At 35.5% G+C, this 26,407-nt stretch overlaps 1 protein-coding gene and 1 non-coding gene across 2 annotated transcripts; both read left to right on the forward strand.

Annotated features, from left to right (window-relative positions):
* Positions 1–6,330: 6,330 nt before the first annotated feature.
* TRNAV-CAC (transfer RNA valine (anticodon CAC)) lies at positions 6,331–6,404 on the forward strand. The gene has a single exon. It is a non-coding gene; the product is annotated as a tRNA-Val (tRNA).
* A 1,812-nt stretch (positions 6,405–8,216) lies between these two features.
* On the forward strand, positions 8,217–25,034 carry LOC132059453 (uncharacterized). The gene is made up of 7 exons (XM_059452075.1): positions 8,217–8,562; positions 10,211–10,296; positions 10,955–11,101; positions 11,209–11,317; positions 23,749–23,872; positions 24,158–24,431; positions 24,676–25,034. The coding sequence occupies exons 1-7, from the start codon at positions 8,433–8,435 to the stop codon at positions 24,781–24,783; spliced, it is 978 nt and encodes a 325-aa protein (XP_059308058.1). The 5' UTR covers positions 8,217–8,432; the 3' UTR covers positions 24,784–25,034.
* The last annotated feature ends 1,373 nt before the right edge of the window (positions 25,035–26,407 follow it).

A 26,407-nucleotide genomic window follows, 5' to 3' on the forward strand; every position in this document is an offset into this window, starting at 1 on the left:
AGAAGCTGAAGTACTCCTTGTTCTGGATGAAGAATCACTCGTAAAATCAGAATATAATCGTGGCCTAGGGCCCAAATAATGTGCACAAAATCGTGGCCTCGGTGCCCAAGCGATACGTATGCATAACCGTGGCATAGGGTCCAAAAATATAGATACAGGTGTTCAACATTAACAATTTACAAGACCGAGATTGGCTATAGTTGATAGCATAATAAGCATTTCGATTATGGGACTCATGCAAATAGCGGTTATACTCGACCGAGACTCATGTGATAACAATGCATAAGTCTATAAAGATTACGTGTTGAGTTCATGATGTTCAAAGTGACAGTGTTCAAAGTGACAACCATGAACGAATTCTGTAACTGCAACCCTAGAAGATAACAGTTCTATATCATATCATGAAACTAGTGCTAAACTATATTCTGAGTCAAATTACTGACAAGTATGAAGAATGAGGCGTAGAGAGAATCATGAAATTTCCCTAATGTAGATAGTTAGCCTCACATACCTTAATTCCAGCCTTTGAGCATAATACAACGTTCGTCAACCCTTTCAACTTTGATCTATATCAATACAAGTCAAAGGGATGCTATATTAGCAATAATATCCATGCTTTGGTCATCTAAGCATTTTTATCAAATACTTAGTGGGCATAAAGCTCCACAATCTCCATTAATGGTGTTTCTTCACCCAATTCCCATTCTATTACTTCTAGGTAATTCTACAATCTCAATTTGATGAAAGTAACATCATTCTTCATCACCCATATGACTACAACAATCCTAAGTTAATAATCCAAAACCCTAGCATAGTTCATATGATACTCTCTATCAAACCCATTTACGATTCTCCCAAGAACTCATCAATTCACAACTATGAGTGATTAGAGAATAAAAGTACTACCTTTTTGAAGTTCAATCCTCTTGAATTCGGATTCTAGGGTTCCTTTGTCCAAGACGAAGATTCAATCGATAGTCTATGGAATAGATTGGGATTCTAGTGTTAATCTTTGTTAGATCGATGTAATAATCAATGGGGTTTGAGTAGGAACTCACCTTGTATGCTTTGTCGAATCCCTGGAGTGTTTTCTCTCCAAAAAGACGGTTTAGAAAGAAGTGGGAAAAGTTTATCGGAGTTGGGTACATATAAAATTGGGATAATAGTCAAAATACCCCCCAACGTTTGACCAAAATCCCAACTACACACGTAACCTTTGCGGGGGTCCTATTACCCCCCGAACAAATTTTTTCGATATCAAAATGACCCTTTTTGCGATGTGGCGGTTAATATGACAACTCCCAATTCGTTACGCGCGCTTGTATACACGCGCCGGCCCACGTGCCACGTCATCATCGTCTTCATTAGGAGTTGGAAAAAAAAATCACACCAAATCAACTCAAAAAAAAATCTCTCAATTTTCCATACTCTATTTTTAGTAAGGATCCAAAAACCCATAACCAATTCTCCTTCATCTTCATCAACATTATCATCATCATCATCATCATCTTCATTAGAAGTTGAAAAAAAAAAATCACACCAACTTCCTCAAATCTAATCCAAACAAATCCAAATATGAAAGGAAGCTTCCTAACACCTAATAGAACAAAGTTCATCCATTAATTTGATCAAACAATGAAGAATTTAAATAAACCCATTTGGTGTTCTTCATAGCTTTCTCCAAATTCCTAGCAATGGAGTTTAATTTTCTCTCAATATCAACTCAAAGAATTAGTGCTTAAACAACTCCAACCAAGCAACAAGTAGCAACTCCAAACAAGCAACTTCCAATCAGATTTTCTTTAACAACATTAGATTTTTCAACTTTTTTTTTTTTCCGCATTTTTCCTTTTTTTTTTCTTGATTTTTCGTTTTTTTTTCCTTGCATTTTCGTTTATGGTGGAAAGTTGTTCTTTAACAAGTTGTTGGGAATCATATGTGGATTTTCTTCAGTTCAGATTTTTGTTTATAATGGATATTATTTTGACAAAAAAAATGGAGATGGATACCAAAACATCCAAATCTTCACTTGGCAACTTACACTTCAAACTCATAGACGATCTTTAATTTCCCTATGCAATCAGTAAGAAACCACAGGATTATTGTGGTACTGTTCTGGTGGTGGTATGAAAGGAAAATGGGTTTTGTGTTTAGGGCTTGTTTGGCTGTGATTGAGAAAAAAATGAGAAGTTGGGCTAAAAAATGAGAAGTTGGGTGTAAAAATGGAGGGAATTTAAATATATCTATGTGGCATCATATGTGTGCTTAGTTGGAGTCCAAAACACGTCAGATGCAGATTTTTGAAGGCCATCACGCGCCACTGGGCGGTGTATTCACGTTCTCTGCCACATCAGCAAAAAAGGGGCATTTTAATACTGAAAAAATTTGTCCAGGGGGGTAATAGGACCAACAAAAAGGTTAGGTGTGTAGTTGGCATTTTGGTCAAACATTGGGGGGTATTTTGACTATTATCCCTATAAAATTCGAAAACGATGTTTCAGGCATAATTTGGCCTGGTGCGTCGCCCAAGGCAGGGCACTAGACCTATACTACAAGCCCTGATGAAAATTACGTTTTTTGCAAATTTTGGCTTGGGGCGGCGCCTGGGGCGTCACCCGAGGCCATTCTAACAATGTTCGGTAGAATGGGCATAACTCCTAGTACAAAACTCCATTTTGGCTCCATGATATACCTTTGAAAAGATATTTCAAAGGGTTACAACTTTTATGTTTTAAGTTTTCTCAAATTCCAAACGGATTTTCAGAAAATTGGGCTGGAAGTCAGACGTATCGAAAACTTAGCCGATTCTATCGAATATGAGCACCCTTCTATTAGCCATTTTGAGACGATCATATCTCCTTGATCCGGACCCAGTTGCATTTGATCCTTATATGCCTGGAAAGGTATTTCTACGTACTACAACTTTCATTAAGGGTACTTTCCCAAATTCCCAACTAATAAAGGGTTTATGGTTTCCCGAAGTAGGCCTGTCAACCATTTTCGAAAAACGTTCAAACCTTCAGTTTTTCCACTAGAACTCTAACGATACGGGGTGTTACCGTCCACTATGCCTTTGTCATGATTGCCCTTAAGCTTAGTGTAGAGGTTTTTAATGGAGAATTTTGAAGATTCCTGAACTTGTACATAATCAATGCCGGTTGCATCAAGAGTCTTGGTAGACTTGAATATTTTCCTAAGCATCCATGAGGCCTATTGGGGCAACAAATTCCAGATTCCCTAGCCTTTAATGTAGCAAGAATACACCCATTTCATCCACAGCTTATCTGCCTTATCTGCCTTTTCACATAAATTCTGTAGCATTGTGCACACAATAGCCGTATTCCAAGTCTGGACATGTAAAATATTCAGGCCCCCTATCGTTTTTGGCAGACAAAGCCGCACCCAAGCTATCAATGCCTTCCGGGAAGGCCCAGTGCCACCGGTCCAAAGAAAGGTCCGACAAATTGATTCAATACTAAAATTTGTGTGGTATTGAAAATAAATTAATTTAGAAGTGTAGGAAATCATATCAATGTATAGTAGCGTTTATGCTTTTTTGACCAAAAAAAAAAAAAAGCGTTTATGCTTTTAATTTTGTTTTAATAAGATATGAGTATTTTTTTAATTTTGTTTTATTTGTTGGGTTCATATCTACATGGCATAAAATATTAATTTATTTTGCCATATCATATTTTTTATAAAAAATTTGGCTGGGTGATTTTATAAAAGAAAAGCCCTAAGTTGAGATTTTATTGATTCTAAACAAAATTGAATGACCTTTTGAGATATTTACTCCTAAAAATGGGGGATGCTTCCTTAACTTGGAAACTATAGATAATTTTTCTCCAGTTATCAACTTGAAAATAACGAGTAACATCTAATATCTACATGAAATTGTTACATTGACTACAATTTTTCTCGTTTTCATACTACTTTGGGAAAGGATAAAATTTTAAGCACCCATATATTAGAACAACAATGGAATTCGAAACCATCAGCAATTTGGTGGTAACTATACACATTAAAATTCTAGAATTTTCGAAATGGTCAGTGGAAACATGAGTTTTTTTTGCTTATTTTTGTAACGAGAGGGAACTAAATTTATCTACTACCGCAAATCATCATAATGAAGTTGCAGAATTGATCAAATAAGAAAAATATTACTAAACTGAATAGTTTACTAAACGTCAGACTTATATGACCTTAAGGGGTCGTTTGGTAGGAGGGATAGGATATAATGGGATTATTAGTCTTATGGGATTGGAATTATCCCATGTTCGGTTGGTGGGATAACACCTTTGGTGTATCACACGATCCCATCTATATGAGATAAAAAGTGGGACAACTTATCGCATATAGGTGGGATAAGTTATCCCATCCTATCTCACCCAATCCCATCTATATGGAATACTAGTGTCACTTCGCCCATGCTAAGCCTGGGCCCAAATTAACGCTAAAAATTAAATTTGTTGATATTTTGTTTTTCAAAAAATTTGTTCTTACTTCGTTATTTATGTAACATCGCTTTGACACTTTATAAAGACTTTTAAAATTTTGAGTACAAAAGAGTGTCTGAAAGTTAAAGGAGAATATATTTTTAATTTAAATATTAGACTTTTTTTCAAAAAAGATCAAACATATGCATGCACAAAAGCTCTTTTGATTCATATTTTACTGAATTTTTTTGAGATTATAATCTCCAATGATTAAAATTGAGCTTTATCATATGTAAATTTAATTTTATTTGTTTCTCGTAATTGAACCCGTATTGACTAACTTATTTTTGGCAAAAGATATGATGTATTTAACTAATGTAAAAAATATATATGCTCCAATATTGAAATCAATAAAGTTAACTTATAAATCTAGATATATATAAATAATAAAAAGCCTTGTTATTGCAAGAAAATCTTCTATTTCTTTCAAATTAAATCATACAAAGAATATGAAAAGTCAATGAGATTAAATTATTCTTACTTTAAGCTTTCTTTTAAAAATAATAATAAAAAAATAAACATTACGTTTAATCGAACGAATAAAAATTTAATATTAAATGATAAATGGTAAATAGCATCAATATATAATAATAAATAATATTATAAGAACAATGTTTTAATTCAAATATGTATGATTGTGCTTTGTGGGAGTCTGCTATCACCTTTTTCATGACATCATCATTTTTAGTGGTATGTAAAAAGCCTTTAAAGTTCTCAAAATTTATCAAAATGTGTGAGGATTCACGAAGTAATAAAAACATTAATTAGTAGGGATTTTAATGGTTTTTAAAAAACCGACTTAACCGACCGAACCGATTTTTAGGTTTTCTTTAATAAACCGACAGATTTTATAAAAATTTATAACCGTACCGACTAAATGGTTGGTTTTTAATTTTATAAAAATAAACAGAAAAAATACCGAACCGTACCGAACAAATTTATATGTGTACAATATGTTCTATATATTAGATTTAAATATAATAAAATATTAAAATTTTTGTCTTGGGTCCGGGATGTGTGATGAAATAATTAACACCTAAAGTTTCAACTCTGAAACCTATTATACTACTCTAATTAAATTAGTTCTAGCGTCTCGAGCAGTAACTACCTTGTAAGCTACAAGGTATTCCAACGATCTTGGATAGAAAGCTACAAAGTATTAGATATTTTTCCTCTCACATGATTTTAAATTTCTCTTATTGGATACTTAATCTTAGTAGTCTTAGTTCTTGAATCCCATCTTGATTGATTTTTGCCCCTCGTGCGATATAAATTATACTTGTTGTCTTTGCTTAACATTGTTTTACACTACCGTAAAATAGTGGGATCAATCTTTATTCTTGTCGTCTTTTATGTTTTCTTAATTCATCACCTTTTAAAAAGTAAAAATGTCTAGAATTTTTGCCAAAGTCTTATAAAAGTATGCATGATACCATGTCTTTAACTTTTACTAGTAACTATGACATGATGATGTTTTGTTAAAAAACCCCAAAAATTAATCGAATCATACCGATACCAAAGGAAAACCGATATGATGGGACGGTTTCGGTATGTCTAATATTGGTTCTACAAAATGAGATAACCGAATAATTGGTATGATATAAATTTTATAAAATAACCGCCCGAACCGTACCATTGACTTCCGTATTAATTAGGGGTAAAAAGAGACAAAAAATTTATGTGAGCACTACAAAAATTTGGTATTCTACGTTATGTATAGTAGTAAAGTTATCCCTCCTACCAAACGATCCCTAAACACAAATAAAAAAGTTCTCCCTTTCTATCAAAAGTAGGACTGATTTAGGTAAAACATAAGATGAAAATTTACAACAGGGTCTGGGTGGTGTAGTCGGTTATCACGCTAGTCTCACACACTAGAGGTCCCCGGTTCGAACCCGGGCTCAGACATTCACATTTTTTTTCCTTTCTGAAAATTGTTTTTTCAGTTTTCTATATTCCTTAAGCAAGTTTAAAGTTCAATCACAAAAAGAAAAAGAAAATCCTTTATCATTATAATTTTTATGAAATCATTACAACTACAAATGATGATGTAATAAATTAATAAGATGTTTACCGAAGGATAATTACTTCTTGAACTAATTTTCAACTTTTATATGTGTTCAGTATAACAGAAATAAGACTTTTCACGGATAATTTTGTTTGTTTTGTTTTTTGGAAAAAGTCTTTTTGGTGTTTGATCTGTGGGTTGAAATTATTTTTCTTAAATTTAATCAAACCAACAAAAAAATAATATTAGAATAACGTTATTGGTGGTTGAATGTAATTCTCTCTTTTATTATAAGCATTTAATTCAACGAAAAATTCCATAGCCTTTCAACCAACAAGTCAGAGAATATAACAACATATTAGTGTAATCTCACAAGTGGGTTTTGAGGAGAGTGGTGTGTACTAGCCTTATTCCTTTTTTGTAAAGGTAAAGAGGTTGTTTCCAATAGACCTTTGGCTCAAGTAAAGCAAATCAAAATCAATAGGAAAAGAAATACAGTAAATACATACAGTAATGAAGATAATGGAAAGAATAAAGGGTAGCAACAATAAATAGTATGATAACCGAAGCAAAGGAAACAACATGTAACAGAGAGCCGTTTGGACATGATTTGAAATCATGATACGAAATCTGTGATTTGAAATCATGATATTTGAAGTCAAGTTTTGTTTGGACATATAATTTGGATTTCTTAAATTGTATTTTTTCTCATAAATATAAAAACCCTACAAGTTGTGAAACCATCAAAACTTTCCAATTCTGAAATAATTTTACCAAATGAGCAAATCATAGTTCATAACAAAATTAATACGCTACTAGAAGAACTTTCTAAAAAATACAATATTCAGCGATCGAACTTTAGTTCAATAAAAAGAAAAATTGAACATGAGTTGTATAAGTAAATGCAATTGGTAAATGGTTGGCAAGAGTAAATTTGTTATAAATATACTACCAACTTACAGATCTTTTAATATTTGATATAAATGGTTGGTAAATATATCTACCAACTTATGGATCTTTTTTTACAAAATATAAATTTATGGGTCAAGTTTTGCATTAAAATAATTTGAAATCATGATTTGGAATCCCAAATCATACCTTTTTGGAGAATTTGGGATTTGAAGTTATGATGAAGTTGAAGTTGAAATCTCGTACAAATTGCATAAATAAATGCTGATTTGAAATCAAAACATGAAATCATGATTTTATATCTCATGGCCAAACGCCTACTAAGGAGCCGTTTGAATATGATTTGAAATTATGATATGAAATCAGTCAAATCATCATCAAGTTGAAATTGAAATTTTGTGCAAATTGCATAAACAAATGCTGATTTGAAATCATGATTTCATCTCGCATGTCCAAACACATGCTAAGTATCCAAATTATACTACTGATAAGAGGAATTAAACAACACTCGAGTTAGGTACTAACTAGGTGTGTTCATGAAAACCAGGAAACCGTCACTTTTTTTTAATTTGATTTGATTTTAGCTTTTAAGTTTAAAAAATCGAGAATATTTGATTTGAGTTGTAAGCACCTTAGCGGAGAATGAACCCACCAAAAGAAAAAGAAAAAAGTTAACAAGAAAGGCCAATTAGTAATGAGAAAAAGTAAAAACGTGACTATTTTGGGAAGGGTAATAATAATAATATAGTAATAATGGTAGACCTCGACAAGGACTTCTTGATTGTACATTTTCTTCCTCTTGTTTGTTGTCATCTAAAACTCAGACAACACGGCAAGAAAATAAAACCACCTCTTCCCTAAACACCACCACCAACAACAAAGTATAATTTAGGGAAGAGAAACCCATATATCTCAAAAGTGTATGTATGTATTTGTACATATACATGTAAAAATAGAAAAAAGGGGGATTAGGGTTTTTGATTATCTTGATCATTTGTAAATTTGTACACTTAAAAAAAATGGAAATGGTTGATCAGTCTGAATCATCACCATTGGTCCCACCATCTGTGATGAGTGATCATAGTGAGATAGATCTTGAAGCTGGTTCTTCTGAACAAATTCAGTGTAGAATTTGTCTTGAAACTGATGGTCAGTTTTTCTATGTTTTGACCCTTTAATTTTTTTCTTGGTTTTGCAGTGTAGGATTTGTCTTGAATATTAGAGTGTATTAATTAGGATTCTTGTGGTGTTTGTAACTGTAAAGGTAGCTGCTTTAAGTGATTCTTGTGCAAAGTAACTTTTTTTTTTTTTTTTTGGTGAATTTATCTTTGATAATATTGGGTTTTCCCCTTTTTCTTGGTTTTGCAGTTTGTATATTATTGTTTGGAATATTAGTTGGTTTGAGTGTATTAATTAGGATTCTTGTAGTTGTTGAACGAAGCTACTTTAGGTGATTCTTGAGACCCTGTAGTGGAAATGGAAGTATTTTTTTTTTGGTGAATTTATCTTTGATAATATGGGGTTTTGCCACTCTTAGTATAACTCCAAATTTCCTTTAATTAAAAAAATTCAGTTTTCTTTCTTTGACCCTTTAGTTCTTTTTCTCGGTTTGCAGTTTGTCAATTTGTTGTCTGGAATTTTAGTTGGTTTAAGTGTATCAATTAGGATTCTTGTGTTGTTTGTAACTGTAAAGGAAGTTGCTTTAGGCGATTCTTGAGGCCTTTTGGTGTTGTCTTGAAAATATGTGGTTTTTCCCTTTTAGCATAACCCCAAATTTCCTCATAAAAGAAAATTATACAACCCAGGTGTACTAGTCAAATTAGATTTTACTGTGCGTTAGTGAGAGGCTGTGTTAATTAGGATTCTTGTGTTATTTGTAACTGTAAAGGAAACTACTTTAGGTGATTCTTGAGGCCCTGTGGTGCAAAGGTTTTTTTTTTTTTTTTTTTTTGGTAATTTTGTCTTGATAACATGTCGTTTTCCCCTTTTAGCATTACCTCAAATTTCGTCATGAAAGAAAACTATAACCCCAAATTATACAACTCAATTGTACTAGTCAAATTAGAAGTTACTATGCATTAGTGAGAGGCAGAGTTTTCATTGGGCTGAGAATTTAAGCATGTGGTATGGGTTTTGTCTGAATACACAGCAAATGAAAGTACTGTGTGACACTGCATCTGTTCTATTTGGATTTGTTACTTACCAACATTTGTTTTCTATTTGATTTATCAAAGAAATGATAGAAGTAAGAAGCATTGATGAAGTGGTGGTTTGATTTTTTGTTCGTTTGTATTTAGGATTCTTGTGTTGTTTGTAAGTGTAAAGAAATTCGCTTTAGGTGATTCTTGAGACCCTGTGTCTGGAAAGGGAAGTTCTTTTGGTGAATTTGTCTTGATAATATGGTTTTTCCCCCTTTTAGCATAACCCCAAATATCCTCATGAAAGAAAATTATAATCCCAAATTATAGAACCAAGTGTACTAGTCAAATTAGATATGCATTAGTGTAATTGGTTTGTCTGATTTCACAACTAATGAGAATACGATGTGCCACTGTATTTATTGTATTTGGATTTGTTCCTTATCAACATTTGTTTTCTATTTGATTTATCAAAGAAATGAAAGAAGTAAGACGCATTTAATGAAAAGGTGGTATGAGTTTTGGTTGTTTGGTGAATGCTTGTTGTCCAAGTCGTTTGTTGTTTATTTCATGTTATAGCATATCATTATTGGGTTGTATGCTGAACTTGTTCTGTTACGGATTGGGGTACTCATAAATGTTTTTATTTTCCTTTTCAGGTAGGGATTTTATTGCACCTTGCAAGTGCAAGGGTACATCAAAGTTTGTTCATCGGGAATGCCTTGATCATTGGCGTGCGGTGAAAGTATGTTCGGTTGGCTTTTGAATCTGTATTACTTAAGCAGTTTGTACCAATTTATTGTCGAAGTTGCCTTGTTGCTTTTGTTTTAGAAAGGCACTTTGTAAAGATTACTGTTGCTCCTTTTTTTTTTTTTAAAAAAAAATAATCGTGGTGTCCGGGCCAGGTTGCGCACACCTCAACTAATTCCACGGGGTACCTGCTACCTCCCACCAGCAATGGTATTGAGTAACTCTGTCACCAAGACTTGGACAGCTAGAAAGAAATCACCTATAGTTTTTGCCTCCGCTAGGATTTGAACCAAGACCTGGCTCTCCAGTGCACCCCATTGACCACTAGGCCACATCCTTGGGTGCTAGTTATTGTTATTCCTTGCCTTACTTGGAATTAATTTTTACTTGTATTGATGCATTAAAGCGTAGGATCAGGATTACATATATCGTGCATGTATAGCTTTTGGACTAGCCGCTGTACTTACAAGAGTCATTTTTCGAATGGGCTTTTCATTTCAACAGTAATGCAAAATTATCAAGTAGTTGTTAAGGCTTTCCTTCCATAGAAGCAATGTATGCATAAGTTGGCTGATAACTTCCCAGCAATTTACAGTAAGAAATAATCACCAGAATTTTATTTATTTCCTTAGCTAAATTATTGTGTTTTACAGGAAGGATTCGCATTCTCCCATTGTACAACTTGCAAAGCTCCCTATTACTTGAGAGTTCATGTTCCTGCTGATAGAAAGTGGCGAACTTTAAAGTTCCGATTCTTTGTGACTAGAGACATTTTGTTCATCTTTCTCGCAGTTCAACTTGTAGGTGGTTGGTTTTATTTACAGTTTTGTTCTTTGGTTTTCTGAGATATTTCCTTATCTTATTTATAGATAACATATCCAATTGAGCACTTTCCTCTTTGTTGCAGGTTATATCATTACTGGGATATTTAGTTTATTTGATTGACACCCACCATAAGTCTTGGTTGCGTTTGACTTGGGGGTTTGATAGCGAACTAAGTTTCTACTACTTATGCGGTAAAACATCTTGAGCTTTCCTCTAGTTATATATTTGTTAAATCATGATGTGTTTTCTGATTGGTTATTTGTGTTGAATCATGGAGTTATCTATCAAAAAAAAAAAAAGAAAAGAAAGAAATCTGTTAAGTCATGGTATTTCGTGATGTCTTTTCCTTTAAATACTATTGTGCCAATCACTTTTACTCTCTCTGTCTCTCTCAGGAATTTATATCCTTTTCTTCATTCTTTCTTTTGCTGGAAAAATGAAAATTGTGATGGTTGATATGATAGTTTGAGGAATCTTATTCGACTTTATATCCTTCATGGAGCTAAAGATGCTACTTTTTTTTTAAAAAGGAGCTGAAGTTACTATGCTTGCCTTGTTTCAATTGGTAGACAATATTCTTTCTACGCATTGACATTCTTTGTTCACCTGCTGCTCCAATAAAATCTTTTTCGCATACTGATCACTAATTAAGAAAAAGTGATAGAGACCTTGAATGATCATCTGATCACTAGTGTTGAGATATGGTTGACTGTTATGATATGAGATTCATAAAATATGAGCTGAGTAAGTCTAATGACCCATATCAGCTCATACTGAAAAATCTCATTCCATAACAGTCAGCCACATCTAGAGGAATGACAGCCTAACAAAAGATTAATGAATGGGGCTTTTTATGTGTTTCGTCCAGAAAACCAAACCCGACTCTTATTCACCTCTAGGTCTTTCAATATTTCCCTTTTATCCCTATCCGCGAACAAGTGCTTTTGGTAACTTCTCTCTCTTTATGTGTCCCTGGTATTAGATTTTGATCAAGAGGATTCAAGACTGATATAGGTCAAATTTAAAGCCCAATTTTCAAAATCATTCTTTATTTGCTGCAATCTGCTTCTCAAACATTGTTTTTCTGCTTGTTTATCACATGTTGCGGTTCTGTATTAACGAAAAATCTTGATTGATTAAATTTTTTAGATCACATCAAGTGATGTAGGATTAAGGTCTGTTCGAGGCATACCTTTCTTTATAAAAGAAGTGAGGAGGTAAGGTGCAGCATAGTGGCTGATAGGATTGGTGAAGATGGATGACAGAAGATCTGCAAAGAGAAGGGCAATACCTTGGGATTGTAATTTCTTAGGATTATGATTTTTGGGGAAAAAACAAAAAGGGATACTGGCAGACGGAAGTTTCTATATAGGGAGAGAGGAAGGAGAATTGGGCTTAGGGTAAGCTCCGAGTCATTTATGTGTTGTGCTGTTAGGGGTATTTAAAACAGAGAACATAAGTATGGTTCTAACCTATTACTGTCATGTAATAGGTAGTGAATATCTTACTTAAAGTATCTTGCCTAAAGGTTTGATTCCATAGCAACTTGATTCTAGTATACGTCGATATAATTATAATCAGAATTTCGTGTTAGGATAACCGAAACACTAAAGGAAGGATGATGGCAACTGGAATTAGAAATACACTTAAAGAAGTGACGATGGCCAAAAATATTCTCATGGTGGGCATTGCTGGAGTGATATCCAATATTGTGCTTTCTGTTTCAACTGATTAATTTGAAAAGAGGAAAAAGTATCTTAGATCACGTCTGGCGAGTAGGTTTGGTACTTTTGCTGAATATAATAGCAAGCTAGTGTAATAGTGTAAACACATACATTTTATTGGGTTAAATTCATATAAAATTTGGATTAAATTCATGATCATTAGGGTTGAACAATTAAATTAGTCCATTTTATTACTTTCAAGCCCAAAAAATTATTTCATCCGAAGGTCCAAAATTCATGCCACGTATTCAGTAATGTGGCATCTCAATCAGATTCAAGACCAACAAAATGATGCCACATGTTCAATTGATGTGGCAATTTCCAGTCAAAACAAGAACCAATCAAAAGTCTCCAAGTGTCCAAAATTACATTGGCCAATCACAAGCAACCGTATCACATGACATTTGTGATAAGCTTGACGACTTACATGAACCAATCAGAATCAAACAAGAGAGTTCACTTACACTTGGACTGCCTACTCCCTACAACTATAAATAGGGGGTTTACATAACTTTCTGGGGGACATTCAACAAGCATTTGAGAAAGCATCAACATCTACTACATAGTTCTTCGACAGAGTGGTGAACGGATTTCTGCCCGGAGATAAATCCGGAACAACGAAGTGTAGCTTGACATTCTTGGAGATCAAACACATCTCAAGAAGGCTTAAGTCATCCTACATTCGAGAAACGCGCTGCTAACAGCTCTCGAGTCACAGAGAAATCTTAAGAGAAGAATCAAGAGAACAAACTAAATTCTACTCACAAAGATTCATCAATAAAATTGCTTTTCTTTTATTTTTGTGATTGCAGCTTATTTTACATACTTTAAGAAAATTTGTTGCGAACAGAACAAATTTTCAAAGTACGAAATATAAATTGCAACCACAAATAAAAAGAGATTTTATTGATGAATATCTGTGAGTACAAATATGTTTATCCTTGATTCTTCTCTTCGAATTTTCTCCGTGACTCAAGGCTCGTTAATAGTGTATTTCTCGAGTGCAGGATGATTTGGGCCTCCTTGCCATGTATTTGATTGCTAGGAATGTCGGGCAACGGCTTTGAGAAAGGTAGTATGTGATGCCTTGATCTCTTTGTGAATATCGGAGTTTATGGGATATTCGAGATGCCTTTTCAAGGGAATATGTAGCCCTTTATATAGGCGTGAGCTAGGGTTTAGCGTAGAGTAGCTTCCAAGAAACCCTAGCAGACCTTAAAGTTTAAAGATGGATTGGACTCGTCTCATAGAGTCTTATTTTAAATCCAGTAAAATTTCGATGTCTATATATGCCCGGTACTTCAAGGCTTGTCGGGTTACAAGCTTGACGAAACTCAAAGAAGAAAATTGTAAGCACCATAAAAATGGAGCTTCTCTATTTGCGGTTTTGTGTCTCCAGGTTTTGTAGATCTGATTTGTGAGAGAAGAGATAAAGGGTAGATTTGGTCCCACTCGGCGTGCAAATTTCTTTGCAACCAATTTTCAATTTACGAAGATGGGACTTGAAGTATTCATAAAATGGATCTTCCATCTTTGAAGTTATGTGGCTTAGGTAAAGGATCTCTTCGATAAAGACAAGAGATGTCCTCCAGAGATTCCGCCCATTCTTGAAGATTTCCTTTTCTTCCATATCATCAACATAGATATTGTTACATGCAATATTGTTCATCTTTCTTGAGCTGGCCACCGTAGGAATTTGCTCTAGATTTTGCAAATCTAATTTGAGAGAGGAGAGGTGAGGGGCAGATTTGGTCCCACCAGGGGTGCCAAAATTTGTTCGCAACAAACTTTCTTGAAGGATTTAAAATAAGCTGCAATCACAAAAATAAAAGAAAAGCAATTTTATTGATGAATCTTTGTGAGTACAGTTCTGTTTGTTCTCTTGATTCATCTCTCATAATAGTTCTCCGTAATTTGAGGGCCGTTAGTAGCGGGTTTCTCGAATGTAGGATGATTTATACCTCCTTGAGATATGTTTGATCTCCAAAAATGTCAGGCTGCACTTCAGTTTCATAAAAAAGAATGTTGTTTCAGGTTGATCTCCGGGCAGAACTCCGTTGACCACTCCTTCGAAGAACTATGTAATCAATGGTGATGCTTTCTCCAATGCTTGCTGAATGTCTCCAGAAAGTTATGTAATTCCCTATTTATAGTTGTAGGGAGTAGGCAGTCCAAGTGTAAATGAATTCTCTTGCCTCCTTCTGATTGGTTCATGTAAGTCATCAAGCTTATCACAAATGCTATGTGATAAGGTTGCTTGTGATTGGCCAAGACATGTCATTTTGGACACTTGGCGACTTTTGATTGGTTCTTGTTTTGACTGGGAATTGCCACATCATTTGAACACGTGGCATCTATGTTGTTGGTCTTGAATTTGACTGAGATGCCATATCATTGAATACGTGGCATGAATTTTGGACGTCTGGATGAAATAGTTTTTGGGCTTGAAAGCAATAAAATGGACTAATTTAATTGTGCAATCCAAATTAATTGTTCAACCCAAATGAACATGGATTTAATATGAATTTAATCCAATAAATTTATGTGTTTACAAATAGCTTGTCAAGGGTACTAATAGGAACTTGAATTATATTCTATTTGCTTGTGTATTTTAAAGAGAATCCTCCACCCTGACTATTCTTAATGCTGCCAAACACTTTGGATATGAATTTTATTCTTTATTCTCTCGAGTTGCACAAAAGCCAAAATCTTTCCCTTATAAGACTTGCATTTTTATGGCTATATCGTCCCGATGAAGGATGTGACAGGAAGGGCTAGCGTTGCTACATTTATAGATGGTCTTATGTATTTATAATTTTTGTCTGAAGATGCAACTGAGAGGATTTTGATGAATGGAACTTAATGGTTTAGGATATTTGTTCATATTAGGAGAAAGAACAACACGATTGTAAGTTTGCCGGTATGGTAGGACTATCCCTACACCTATAGTATGTGGACAGGCAGCAAGGGTGGTATTATCATGCTATGGAATAGCAGATTATGGACAGGGGTTTTGATTGATAAAGGAACCTTTTCAATCACATACAGTTTTACATCAACTCAAACATTCTTTCAGTTGGTGTCTCACTGGCCTGTATGCACCACACTCCAGAATCGATAGACAAGCATGTTGGGAAGAAATTGCAACATATAGAGGACTTTGGGAGGGACCATGGGTCGTTTGTGGTGATTTCAACACAAATAGATTCACGATAGAGAGAAGAGGCAGTTCCAGAATCACCAATTCAATGGCTGATTTTTCAGAATGGATTGAAGACATGGAGCTGTCTGATCCACCTTTGAATGGGGGGAGATTTACCTGGTTCAGAGGGGTGAATCACAATAGTGCAGCTAGGCTCAACAGGTTTCTTTACTCTACGGAATGGGAAGAATCTTTCAGACATATCAAACAAAAAATCCTGCAAAGGTTGACTCTGACCACACACCACTTATGCTTGAATGTGGAAACTGGGATCATCAGAAGAGTTACTTTAAATTTGAAAACTGGTGGCTTAGGGTGAGGTTTTACTGATATGGTCCAGCAATGGTGGTTAAATTTTGTGGTACATGGTTGTCCAGACTATGTACTCAGCACAAAACTTAAACTTGAAGGGTAAGCTTAAAGAATGGAGCAAGAGCAGGTTTAGTGAGCTGCTTAATTGGAAAAACAGTCTTCTAAATGAATTGGCTGAACTGGATCATTCACAGGACAACAGGGAACTATATGAAGATGAGGTGATGCCCTATGGCAACTGTTTTGGTTGAGCTAGAAGATTTGTCTAACAAAGAAGAAGACAGTTGGAGACAAAAATCAAGGGTGTTGTGGTTGAAACAGGGTGACAAAAATACCAGGTTTTTCAAAGAATGGCAACAACTCACAAGAGGTACAACACTATTGACAGACTGATTGTTAGAGGTGAAGAGGTTTTGGAACCTGAAAATATTAAGAAAGCCATGGTGGATTGCTACAAGCAATTATACTCTGAAACAAAATCATGGCGGCCAAATTTTGACTACATTGGTTGTCCAAAGATCACTCAAGAAGAACAAGATTGGCTGCGAAGACCTTTCTCTGAAACTGAAGTGATACAGATAATTAAACAGAGTGCTATAGACAAGGCTCCAGGCCCGGATGGCTTCACAATGGGATTCTTCAAAGCTTGTTGGGACACAATCAGAGATGACATGATGCAGACAATTTACAATTTTCACCAGAATGAGTATTTGGGAAGTCTTTAAATGCCACTTTCATTGCTTTGATCCCAAAGAAATACGGAGTAGAAGAATTAAGGGATTATAGACCAATAAGCTTAATTGGAGGAGTATACAAGATCATCTCCAAACTCATCACTGAAAGACTAAAGACTGTCATGGGCAAGCTTGTCAATGAGCATCATATGGCATTTATTAAAGAGAGGCAGATCATGGATGCAACTTTGTTAGCCAATGAATTGGTTGACTCCAGGATCAAACAAAAGGTTCCAGGAATCCTATGTCAGCTTGATGTGGAAAAGGCTTTCGACCATGTCAATTGGTCCTTTCTTTTCAAGGTTTTGACTGATATGGGGTTTGGAGGGAAATGGAGGAACTGAATACTTTTTTGCATCTCAACTGTGAAGTTCTCAGTCTTAATCAATGGAAGCCCTGAAGGCTTTTTTCACTCCAGCAGAGGGCTAAGACAAGGGGACTCTTTGTCCCCCTTCCTTTTTGTCCTAGCCATGGAAGGACTCAATCACATGCTCAGAATTGCCAATACAAACAGTTGGATCAGAGGCTTTGGAACTACAAACAACCTGGCCATCAACATGGAGATTACACATTTGCTTTATGCAGATGATTCCCTTGTTTTTTGTGAAGCAAAAGTGGCACAAATCAGACACCTCAGAGCCATTCTCACCATTTTTGAAGCTCTTTCAGGGTCTTCATGTAAATTGGAATAAAAGCTGCCTTTTCCCTGTCAATCGGGTAACTGACCTTCCAACACTAGCTATGATCCTTGGCTGCCAATTGGGATCACTTCCAACAATCTACTTAGGAATGCCACTTGGTGCTAAGAGCAAATCCATAGGGATCTGGAACGAGGTGATTGAGAGATGTGAGAAGAAGCTAGCAAGGTGGAAAAGTCAGTACCTGTCTCTAGGTGGCAGATTAACTCTTATCAGTTCAGTCCTTGATGCCCTCCCCACCTACATGATGGGTTGTTCCGCCTCCCCAAATGTGTGGAGGACAGATTAGACAAGTTGAGGAGAAATTTTTTTGTGGCAAGGCAACAAGGACAAAAGAAGCATGAATCTAGTAAAATGGGAAGTTGTAACTCTCAGCAAGAAGCAAGGAGGTCTGGGTATCAGGAATCTCGGTTTTCACAATCAGAGTTTACTTCAAAAATGGCTATGGAGATTCAGTTTGGAAGACACTACATTATGGAGAAGATTCATTGCTCATAAATATGGTTTGTTAAACCAATGGACAACAAATGTGGTCACATCCACTTATGGGATCATACTTGGAGAACCATCAGGAACTACTGGCCAACTTTCAACAGCAGCATTTGCATCGAAATTGACAATGGTCTGAAAGCTGCTTTCTGGGATGATGCATGGACAGGTCAAAACTCTTTGAAGAGCCTTTTCCCTGATCTCTACTTGACAAGCCTTCAACAACAAATCAAGACCAACCAGGTATGGGAACATCAAGGGTGGAATATGCTTTCCAGGAGAGCACTAAACGATTGGGAGATTGATAGAGTAGCTGAGCTATTACAAGCTTTGGAACCCTTCAAGATCACTCTAGATATACCAGACAAACCAAAATGCATGTTAAATAGTAAGGGTTGGATGTTAAATAGTAAGGGCTTTTTCACTATCAAGTCTGCCTACTGGAATTATAATCATAGAACCTCCATCACAGTAGTGTGGCCTTGGAAACTCATTTGGAAAATCAAGATCCCCCTAAAAGTCTCTTGCTTTGCTTGGTTAGTGGTTAGGAAAGCATGCCTAACACATGAAAGGCTACAAAGAAGAGGTTTTCTGATTTGCTCAAGATGTCTGCTTTGTGGATTAGATGCGGAAACAAACGACCACCTTTTCATTCATTGCAAGACAACTGCAAATATGTGGTACATGTTATGTTACCTTATTCAAAATAAAAATAAAAATAAAAATATGTGGTACATGTTCTTTTGTATTCTTGGTGTTAGTTGGGTCATGCCTAAAACTACTTTTGAACTACTCAATAGTTGGCAAGGGATTGGCAACAGAAATGGAGAAGAGAACTGGTGGCAGCTAATCCCTGCTTGCATTTGGTGGATAGCTTGGAAAGAGAGAAATTTAAGACTTTTTGAAGACAAAAGCAACTCCATCCATACATTTAGGATGATTTTTTTTTTTGAAATTGGTAACTGTCATTTAGGATGAATTGTCTTAGTGTCTTATATTTTTGGTGTAAACAAAATTTATTGGGGGATATAGGGGATTTGATAGATTTTATAAGCAAATTGTAATGATATAGCAAACTAGTTTTAGACTAGCTTCTGACCGCTTCACTATGGCTCTTTTTATGAGCTTCTAATTACCCCTTCAGCACTTCCAGGTGCTGCTTTTGGATATGAATACAAGATGTTACCTTTATTAAAAAAAAAAAATAGTATGTGGACCTTGTCATGCAAATTGGTGATATTCCTAGAGGCTTTACCGGATCACTATAGCTGAAACTAAGACAAAGAGGAATTAAAATATTTCTGGTGAAGTGCTTCTATAGGTTACTAAGAAGAGATGTCAAAATGTTCCGCCTTTACGGGTTTGACTTCCCAAAGCTTAGAGAGCAGTGTGTATTTTCAGTTGGTTGGCAGCAAGGAGGGCATAGCTGAAATTTGAGAAGATAAAATAATATTAGTTGTCATGTGCAAACGTTTAGGAGATGATGTGGATTGCCTATTATTGCATTGTGATGTGGCAAGCCAATTTACCTATTTTCCATAGGAAGTGAGCATTTCCTGAAGCCTTGAACCAAAGGGCGTTATGATCATGGACAATGTGACGTCCCTAACGGAGGGTGGGTCAAGGAAAAGGTTCAGCGGACTTCTAGGTTGGCAAGCTTTTGAAGAAGGGATGCACAGCGTAGGCAAATCTCACACCGTTAATGGAGAGGGAGAAAAGTGATGTGACTTATTTTAACACAACTTTACATGGTATGTATGCATTTGAGCTCGATTAGAGTGTAGTCCAAGGGACGAATATGTGAGGTTTGTTGGGCCAAAGCGGGCAATACGTGCCATAGGCTTGAGTTATTGCAAATATGTACCAGAGTCAGACTCCGGTAGTCAGATGGTGGGGCAAACCTCAGCGAGGAGGCTGAGTCCACAAGATGTTTGGGGGGGGGGGGGGGAGGGGAGTGGTTTATGTGACATCCTTGACGGAGGATGGGTTGATGAGGGTAGGTCAAGGACAAGTTTTTACAGGCTTATAGGCTGACAAACTTCAAATTAACGCTTTTGGAAAATCCGACATCGAAAAGGACAAAAAAATGATGTGCCTTATCGGACATAACACAAGTTTTTACACAAGTTTTTACATGGTGCATGCATTTTTCATCTCGATGGTGGCGTAACCCATGGTACAAATCCGTGAGGTCTATTAGGTCAAAGCTGACAATAGGTATCGCGGGCTTGGAATGTGAATTCAACTACCTAATTGTAATATGTGATGTTTGACATGATTGAATTCAACTACCTAATTGTAATACGCGATGTTGCTTGACATGATTGGATTTCCCCCAAATATGCGGAGGACATAGGTTTGATGTCAGTTTGCAGTGTATAAGCAAATACAGAACACCAACTGATGTGCATTCTCATTATCAAAGCTGTATGATAAAATCCCCACGGCCCATACAAAAGCTGTCCACTTTTTTTATGAGTTTTATCTAGGCCAAGATGCTTTGGGAGAGAACTATCTCTTCCCTTTTGAGGAGTCTTGTGTAAAAGGTTTTAACATCATTTAATTAGTTTGAAACTTGAAACTTTGTATTCCTTAGAATTAAGGGCATGCTGGGCCGCCACCAAAAATTTACACGGTTTTAACAGGAAATTACCTCCTAGGTTTCCCTTTGTTGTGATGTAAAATAATACTCCCTCTGTTTCAATTTATGTGAACCTATTTCCTTTTTCGTCTGTGCCAAAAAGAATGACCCCTTTCCATATTTGGAAGCAATTTACCTTTATGTCATGATTTATAGCCATACAAACATATGTGCCTCATTTTACACCACAAGTTTAGAAGTCTTCTCTTTTTTCTTAAATTCCTTGTCCAGTCAAATGAGTTCACATAAATTGAAACAAAGGGTATCAGTTCAAATGAGTTCTTAAGAATTACATGGCAAGTATCCCGTGGAATTAGTCAACGTGCGCGTAAACTGGCCCGGAAGCCACGGTTATAAAAAAAGAAAAAAGAAAAAAGAAAGAGGTACATACTTCAGGTCATTCTTAGAGCACAGTAGAAGCATGTCGAACACTTGGATTACTAGCAAAGACTAATGAAGCAAGTGCATGAATAGCTTCTGTTATATAATTGTCACAAGTAGTTGCATGATTACCTGCTGAAGCACCTTCTTTGTTGCTGCACTGTAAGGTGTTTTAGCTTGGAAGGAGGCTGAAAGGTATTAACTTATTGGCTATGTTACTCGGACTCTTCAAAAATGGACGCACCCACACGGGTGCGTATCGGATCCTCCAAAAGTAGTGCGTTTTTGAAGGATCCGACACGGGTGCGGCATTATTTTTGGAGAGTCCGATCAACATAGCTTATTGGGACTATGTACTTGAATTAGGGTTCCTTGTTTCTCGAAGACATTATGTGGATGTTTGGTAGCTAATATACTTTAACAGGTGTTACCTTTTCCTAGAAAACAGTAAAGTACAATGACAAGGGGATAATGATCTCGGGATAAAATGTGAATTATTTTATCCTGCATTCAGTTGAATTTTTTAGTCCAGTATAAGAATCCCCGGAAAAAGATACCACTACAAAATGATACATTTACCCTTCTCCAAAGCTTTTCTCCAAAAGTTTTTTTTTGCCAAGGTCAAAATTGAAAAAACTAGTTTATCAAGTGTAAATCCAAACACGTTATATAATATATCCTGTATATCCCATTTTTAGTCCAATGTACCAACAAAAAGTATATGCACCCAACAATTCCGTCAATTATAATTCCCACATTATAATCCCTGTATATAACTTATTCACACTGGTCAGTATTCGAGGGGAATATAATGAGGGGACCATCATGAAGTGATTGAAGTCCTATGTTTTCCTTTTAATTTTTTCTGTTGATACTAGGTTGTGATTTTTATTTGCAAATATGCTTAGTTAGTGCATTTTTCTCTGCAAGAATGTTATAAATAAACCAAGTGAGCCATTGGTCTTTTATCCCCAAGTTCATCTCCATTAATCAATTGGAGGTTCTCTCAGTATACTGGGAAATTGAGAAATGGTGGATAAAATGATAAAAGTACGCCTGTCTAGCATTTTACAGGAAAGTTGAGTCAAATAAAAATCTCTAGAAAATGCGAAAAGCGGAATTTAGGAATAGTTAATTCCCAGGGGTAGAGAATTGGAGATTAGATTGTGAATCAAACCTAAGCATCTGTATTGTCCTTTATTGCGGGAAAGGTAGAAGAAAGGAAAGCCAGAAGGTGGCCATTTCTTTTTAATTTTGTGGTGGTGGTGTGGGGTAGAGGAGATTAGATCTTTTTACTGGATTTTTTTCTTTGGACATGAAGCAGGAATCACATATTCTTTGTCATAAACATGGCACAGAATAAATGTTGCACAAGTGTAGATTTTAAGATAGATGTGCAAGCATACATGATATGATAAGATTAGATATAGTCACGTTTGATAAAGGGTGCAAGTTGCTCACATAAATAAAACAAGAGAATCTTTTGAGATGGTATGATCGTATCTGTATAGACCTCCAGATGAAGCAATGATGATTTGATGATTAAGTGTTAAATTGGACAAGGTAAGTCTAAAGTCACATATAGGTCTAAAGTCACATATAGGGAAGTCAGAAAACACATAAGATTATCTTGTAAGCATACTTTAGACGCAATAGAAGTGAAGGATATATATAGGCGATAGCAATTGGTTATGCTTAAGGTTTAATTGCTATATTTCTAACTTGCATAAGGTCTAATTGTCAGTGAATTCTATGCACTCTATTGGCAGTCGGATATTAATGTATCACAAGGCCCCTTAAACTGATTTTTCTTTTGATTTTGAGTTAGTATTAGTAGATGAATGTCTCGATAATGAGATCCCGGTTGAGGTGGGGAAAATATTTTATCGTGCATAATATTTACATCGCTACCCCAAGTATTTAGTTTTAGGAGTGCATACCCTGCAGGTGGTTGGACAGCCCAAAATAAGCATCGCTGGGTTTTTCACCTTTCCATACGTTGTGATGAAGGCATGAAGCAAACCAACAGCTTCCCGGATAAGAATAATGGAGCCAACTCAAAATTTACAGGATAAAAAGAGAAACAGAAGGAGCAAGCGATATGTAGAAAGAGGGGATTTAAGCATTGCAGTAACATTGGTCTGTTTCTTGCTATTCTGGGTGCAGTAGTATTAATCTGGTTCTCCCTATCTTGGGAAGAGACATCCCATTTCTTTATGCTCATAATGGCATTCAAGGAACATAGATGGTATTCAAAATAATTTATAGTTATTGCACCGAGAATTGTGTTTGTTATTCTTCGTGGTCAATTTAGGCTTTGACCTTTCGATGATATTCAACTTTTTAGCGTGTACAACCCCACCTCAAAAAAAAAAAAAAAAAAAAAAAAGAGAGGAAGATAAAAGATACTAACTTTAAGGTATTGATTTGACAATGTGCAGGGGCACTGTTATTTTTCGCTTTGCTAGGCCTATCTGGTTGTTTCATAACCTGTTATGATCGAAGAGTGCGCAATGACTTGGCTCAGCCCTGCCGTGAATTGTGCCTTTGTTGTTGTCATCCTGGGTAAAGAATCTTGACTCTTGTCATTAGTAATAAGCTTAATACTTCACTCTTCTTCCTTGTTTCTCTCATCCATCAATCCAAGAGACAAGTAAATGAAGGTTAACTCATGCAAACAGTTTTTTTCCTTTTTCAATTCATTTTGCACTCTTGATAGACTGCAACGTATTCAAAGCAATTAAGCATTGTCAATAAAACTGTGCTCGTTTAGTTTTCTGAGGAAAGATGTATTGTTTTCTTTTTCTGATGACTGGTGCGTCATCTTTTATTCTTATGATGCCGTTGCAGAGTGTGTGCAGACTGTCATTTGCCTGGTACACTTTGTATGTGGACTGATTGCACAACATGCTTTGAGGGTTGTGCTGGTGCAGCCAGTGAATGTGGAGGTTGCTTAGGAGGTGCCGGTGAAGCTGGGTTGCCACTAATATTTATAATGGCCTTAATTGTGCTAGGACTGTTTACTGTCATCGGCATATTTTATAGTGTTCTGGTTGCTACAATGGTTGGACAGAGAATATGGCAGAGGCACTACCACATCCTTGCAAAAAGAATGCTGACAAAGGTGAGCTTAAACCCTGTTCTTGTTGGTTTTTTTAAATCTGTTTTAAATGTGACTTTATCATGATGATATGTTTCTGCTTTGTTATTGCTTTATTATGAGCCGAGGGTCTATTGGAAACAACCTCTCTACCTCCCAAGCAGGGGTGAGGTCTGCGTACACTCTACCCTCCCTAGACCCCACTTGTGGGATTACACTGGGTATGTTGTTGTTGTATCATATTGATATGTTTTTTATTCTTCTGAAGGAATATGTTGTTGAGGATGTTGATGGTGAGGTCAACGGAAATGATTGGTCTCCACCACCTCTGCCACCGGAGCATGTTCAGCAGCTGAAATCACTTGGACTTATGTAAACTTTGAGGATCTTGACATAAATGATACTCCATGGCTCATCTCATGTAATTTAGTATAAGCAGTTAGATCCACAAGAGAGAATTCTTCTTGACTGATAGAAAATTCCTTTCAACCCAATATTGTTCAATTATGTTCATATCTTGAGGATGATCACATGTAATTGTTAACAAAATTGGTCCTAACAATCTAAATGAAATAACAGTTGCAATCTGGTTTTATAAGTTTCTTTAAATGAGAGCCCCTTCTAGTAGTTCTCTATTGTTAGATTTGTTTGCTGTTTCTTCTAGTAGTTCTCTATTGTTAGATTTGTTTGCTGTTTCTAATGGTTGTATTTGGCTAATTGGCTTGTTTGTCAGATGTTCAACTTTTTGGAGGTGGAATTTCGATAATGGAAAGTGGCTTCTTGAATCACCAAATATTCCAATATTTCCATCATACCAACCAAATTTATTTGATAGGCTAGGAATGAATAAAAGATAAGTAAGTGGACCTTAGGACCCATTTGGCTTAGCTTAAAAAAAGCAGCTTATAAGCTGAAAATAGGTTGTAAGCAAAAAAAAAAAAAAAAAAAAGTTGGGCTCCTTATTTTTTTGGGATTATTTTAAGCACAAAATAGCTTTTCAGCAACTTATAAGCTAAGCCAAATGGCTCCTAACCTATTGAATCATGACTATATCTGCTAATTCGCTAGAAGATCGAAATGGAGCAGTTGATTTTTTTTTGTTTTTTTTGGCTTAATTCAGGACAAACCATGTGAAGGGGAACATATATAAATTTATTTTAAGAAGAAAAAAGAAACTTTTCTTGTTGGTTGATATACAAATTGGTGTGGTCTGATCTGTCTAATCTACCAACTACGAAGCCAATCTAGTAGTTTGGATATAGTGAATTGTATAGCTTATCCAAATGAATTTTATAGCTTATCCAAATGGAGTTTAGTCTCTTATTTTTTGGTGTTTGATTGGCCAAAAATGTTTTTTAAGAAAAATAGCTTCTGCTAAACGGGAGAAAGTAATTTCCTTCATTTATGGGTAGTAGTCATTTCTTTTATAACTAGATGCTTGGTGCTTTTCTTGCATGTAAGTATACATAGTTGGTATAAATTTTATAGACAAATTATGCTTCATAGTAACAATCGTACAACATATAGACAAAGGTAAGATGTACTTGTATTTTATTCCAAGCAAATTGGCGTTGTGTTGTTTACATTATGACACCATGACACGAGATAATTTGAAGTTGTCATTGCTCTTCCAATGGACGACTGTTTCTAATGGACAACTGTGAGAATGAAGTATTACTGACTCAACTGGTATGATAAAATGACATATACATAATACCATGATTTGGCAATAGCAACGTGAATTGCAAATTAATTAATTTAATAGGATAACTTAGACGGTACCAAATAATATTAAAAAGTTTTTGCTCCAAAAAATCAGGTGCAAAAGAGAATAAAAAATCAATGTATTCCCAGCAGTTGGGAATATGAAAATTTGAATGCTATATATAAATGTTATTTAGTTTTAATAGACTAGTAATTATAATCAAACTTTGAATGAACGCGGAAACTTGTAACGGATAATTTCGGCTTTACTTCTGTATGTCTTTAATTTAAGTGAA

The sequence above is a fragment of the Lycium ferocissimum genome, chromosome 6 (assembly GCF_029784015.1).
Source record: "Lycium ferocissimum isolate CSIRO_LF1 chromosome 6, AGI_CSIRO_Lferr_CH_V1, whole genome shotgun sequence".
Taxonomy (NCBI): domain Eukaryota; kingdom Viridiplantae; phylum Streptophyta; class Magnoliopsida; order Solanales; family Solanaceae; genus Lycium; species Lycium ferocissimum.

Excerpts from the sequence above, each read along its gene's own strand:
- LOC132059453 (XM_059452075.1), top strand. The coding sequence starts at position 8,433 with ATGGAAATGGTTGATCAGTCTGAATCATCACCATTGGTCCCACCATCT. Across the intron at positions 8,563-10,210 it reads AATTTGTCTTGAAACTGATG|GTAGGGATTTTATTGCACCT; the intron begins GTCAGTTTTTCT and ends TTTCCTTTTCAG. Across the intron at positions 11,102-11,208 it reads TCTTTCTCGCAGTTCAACTT|GTTATATCATTACTGGGATA; the intron begins GTAGGTGGTTGG and ends TCTTTGTTGCAG.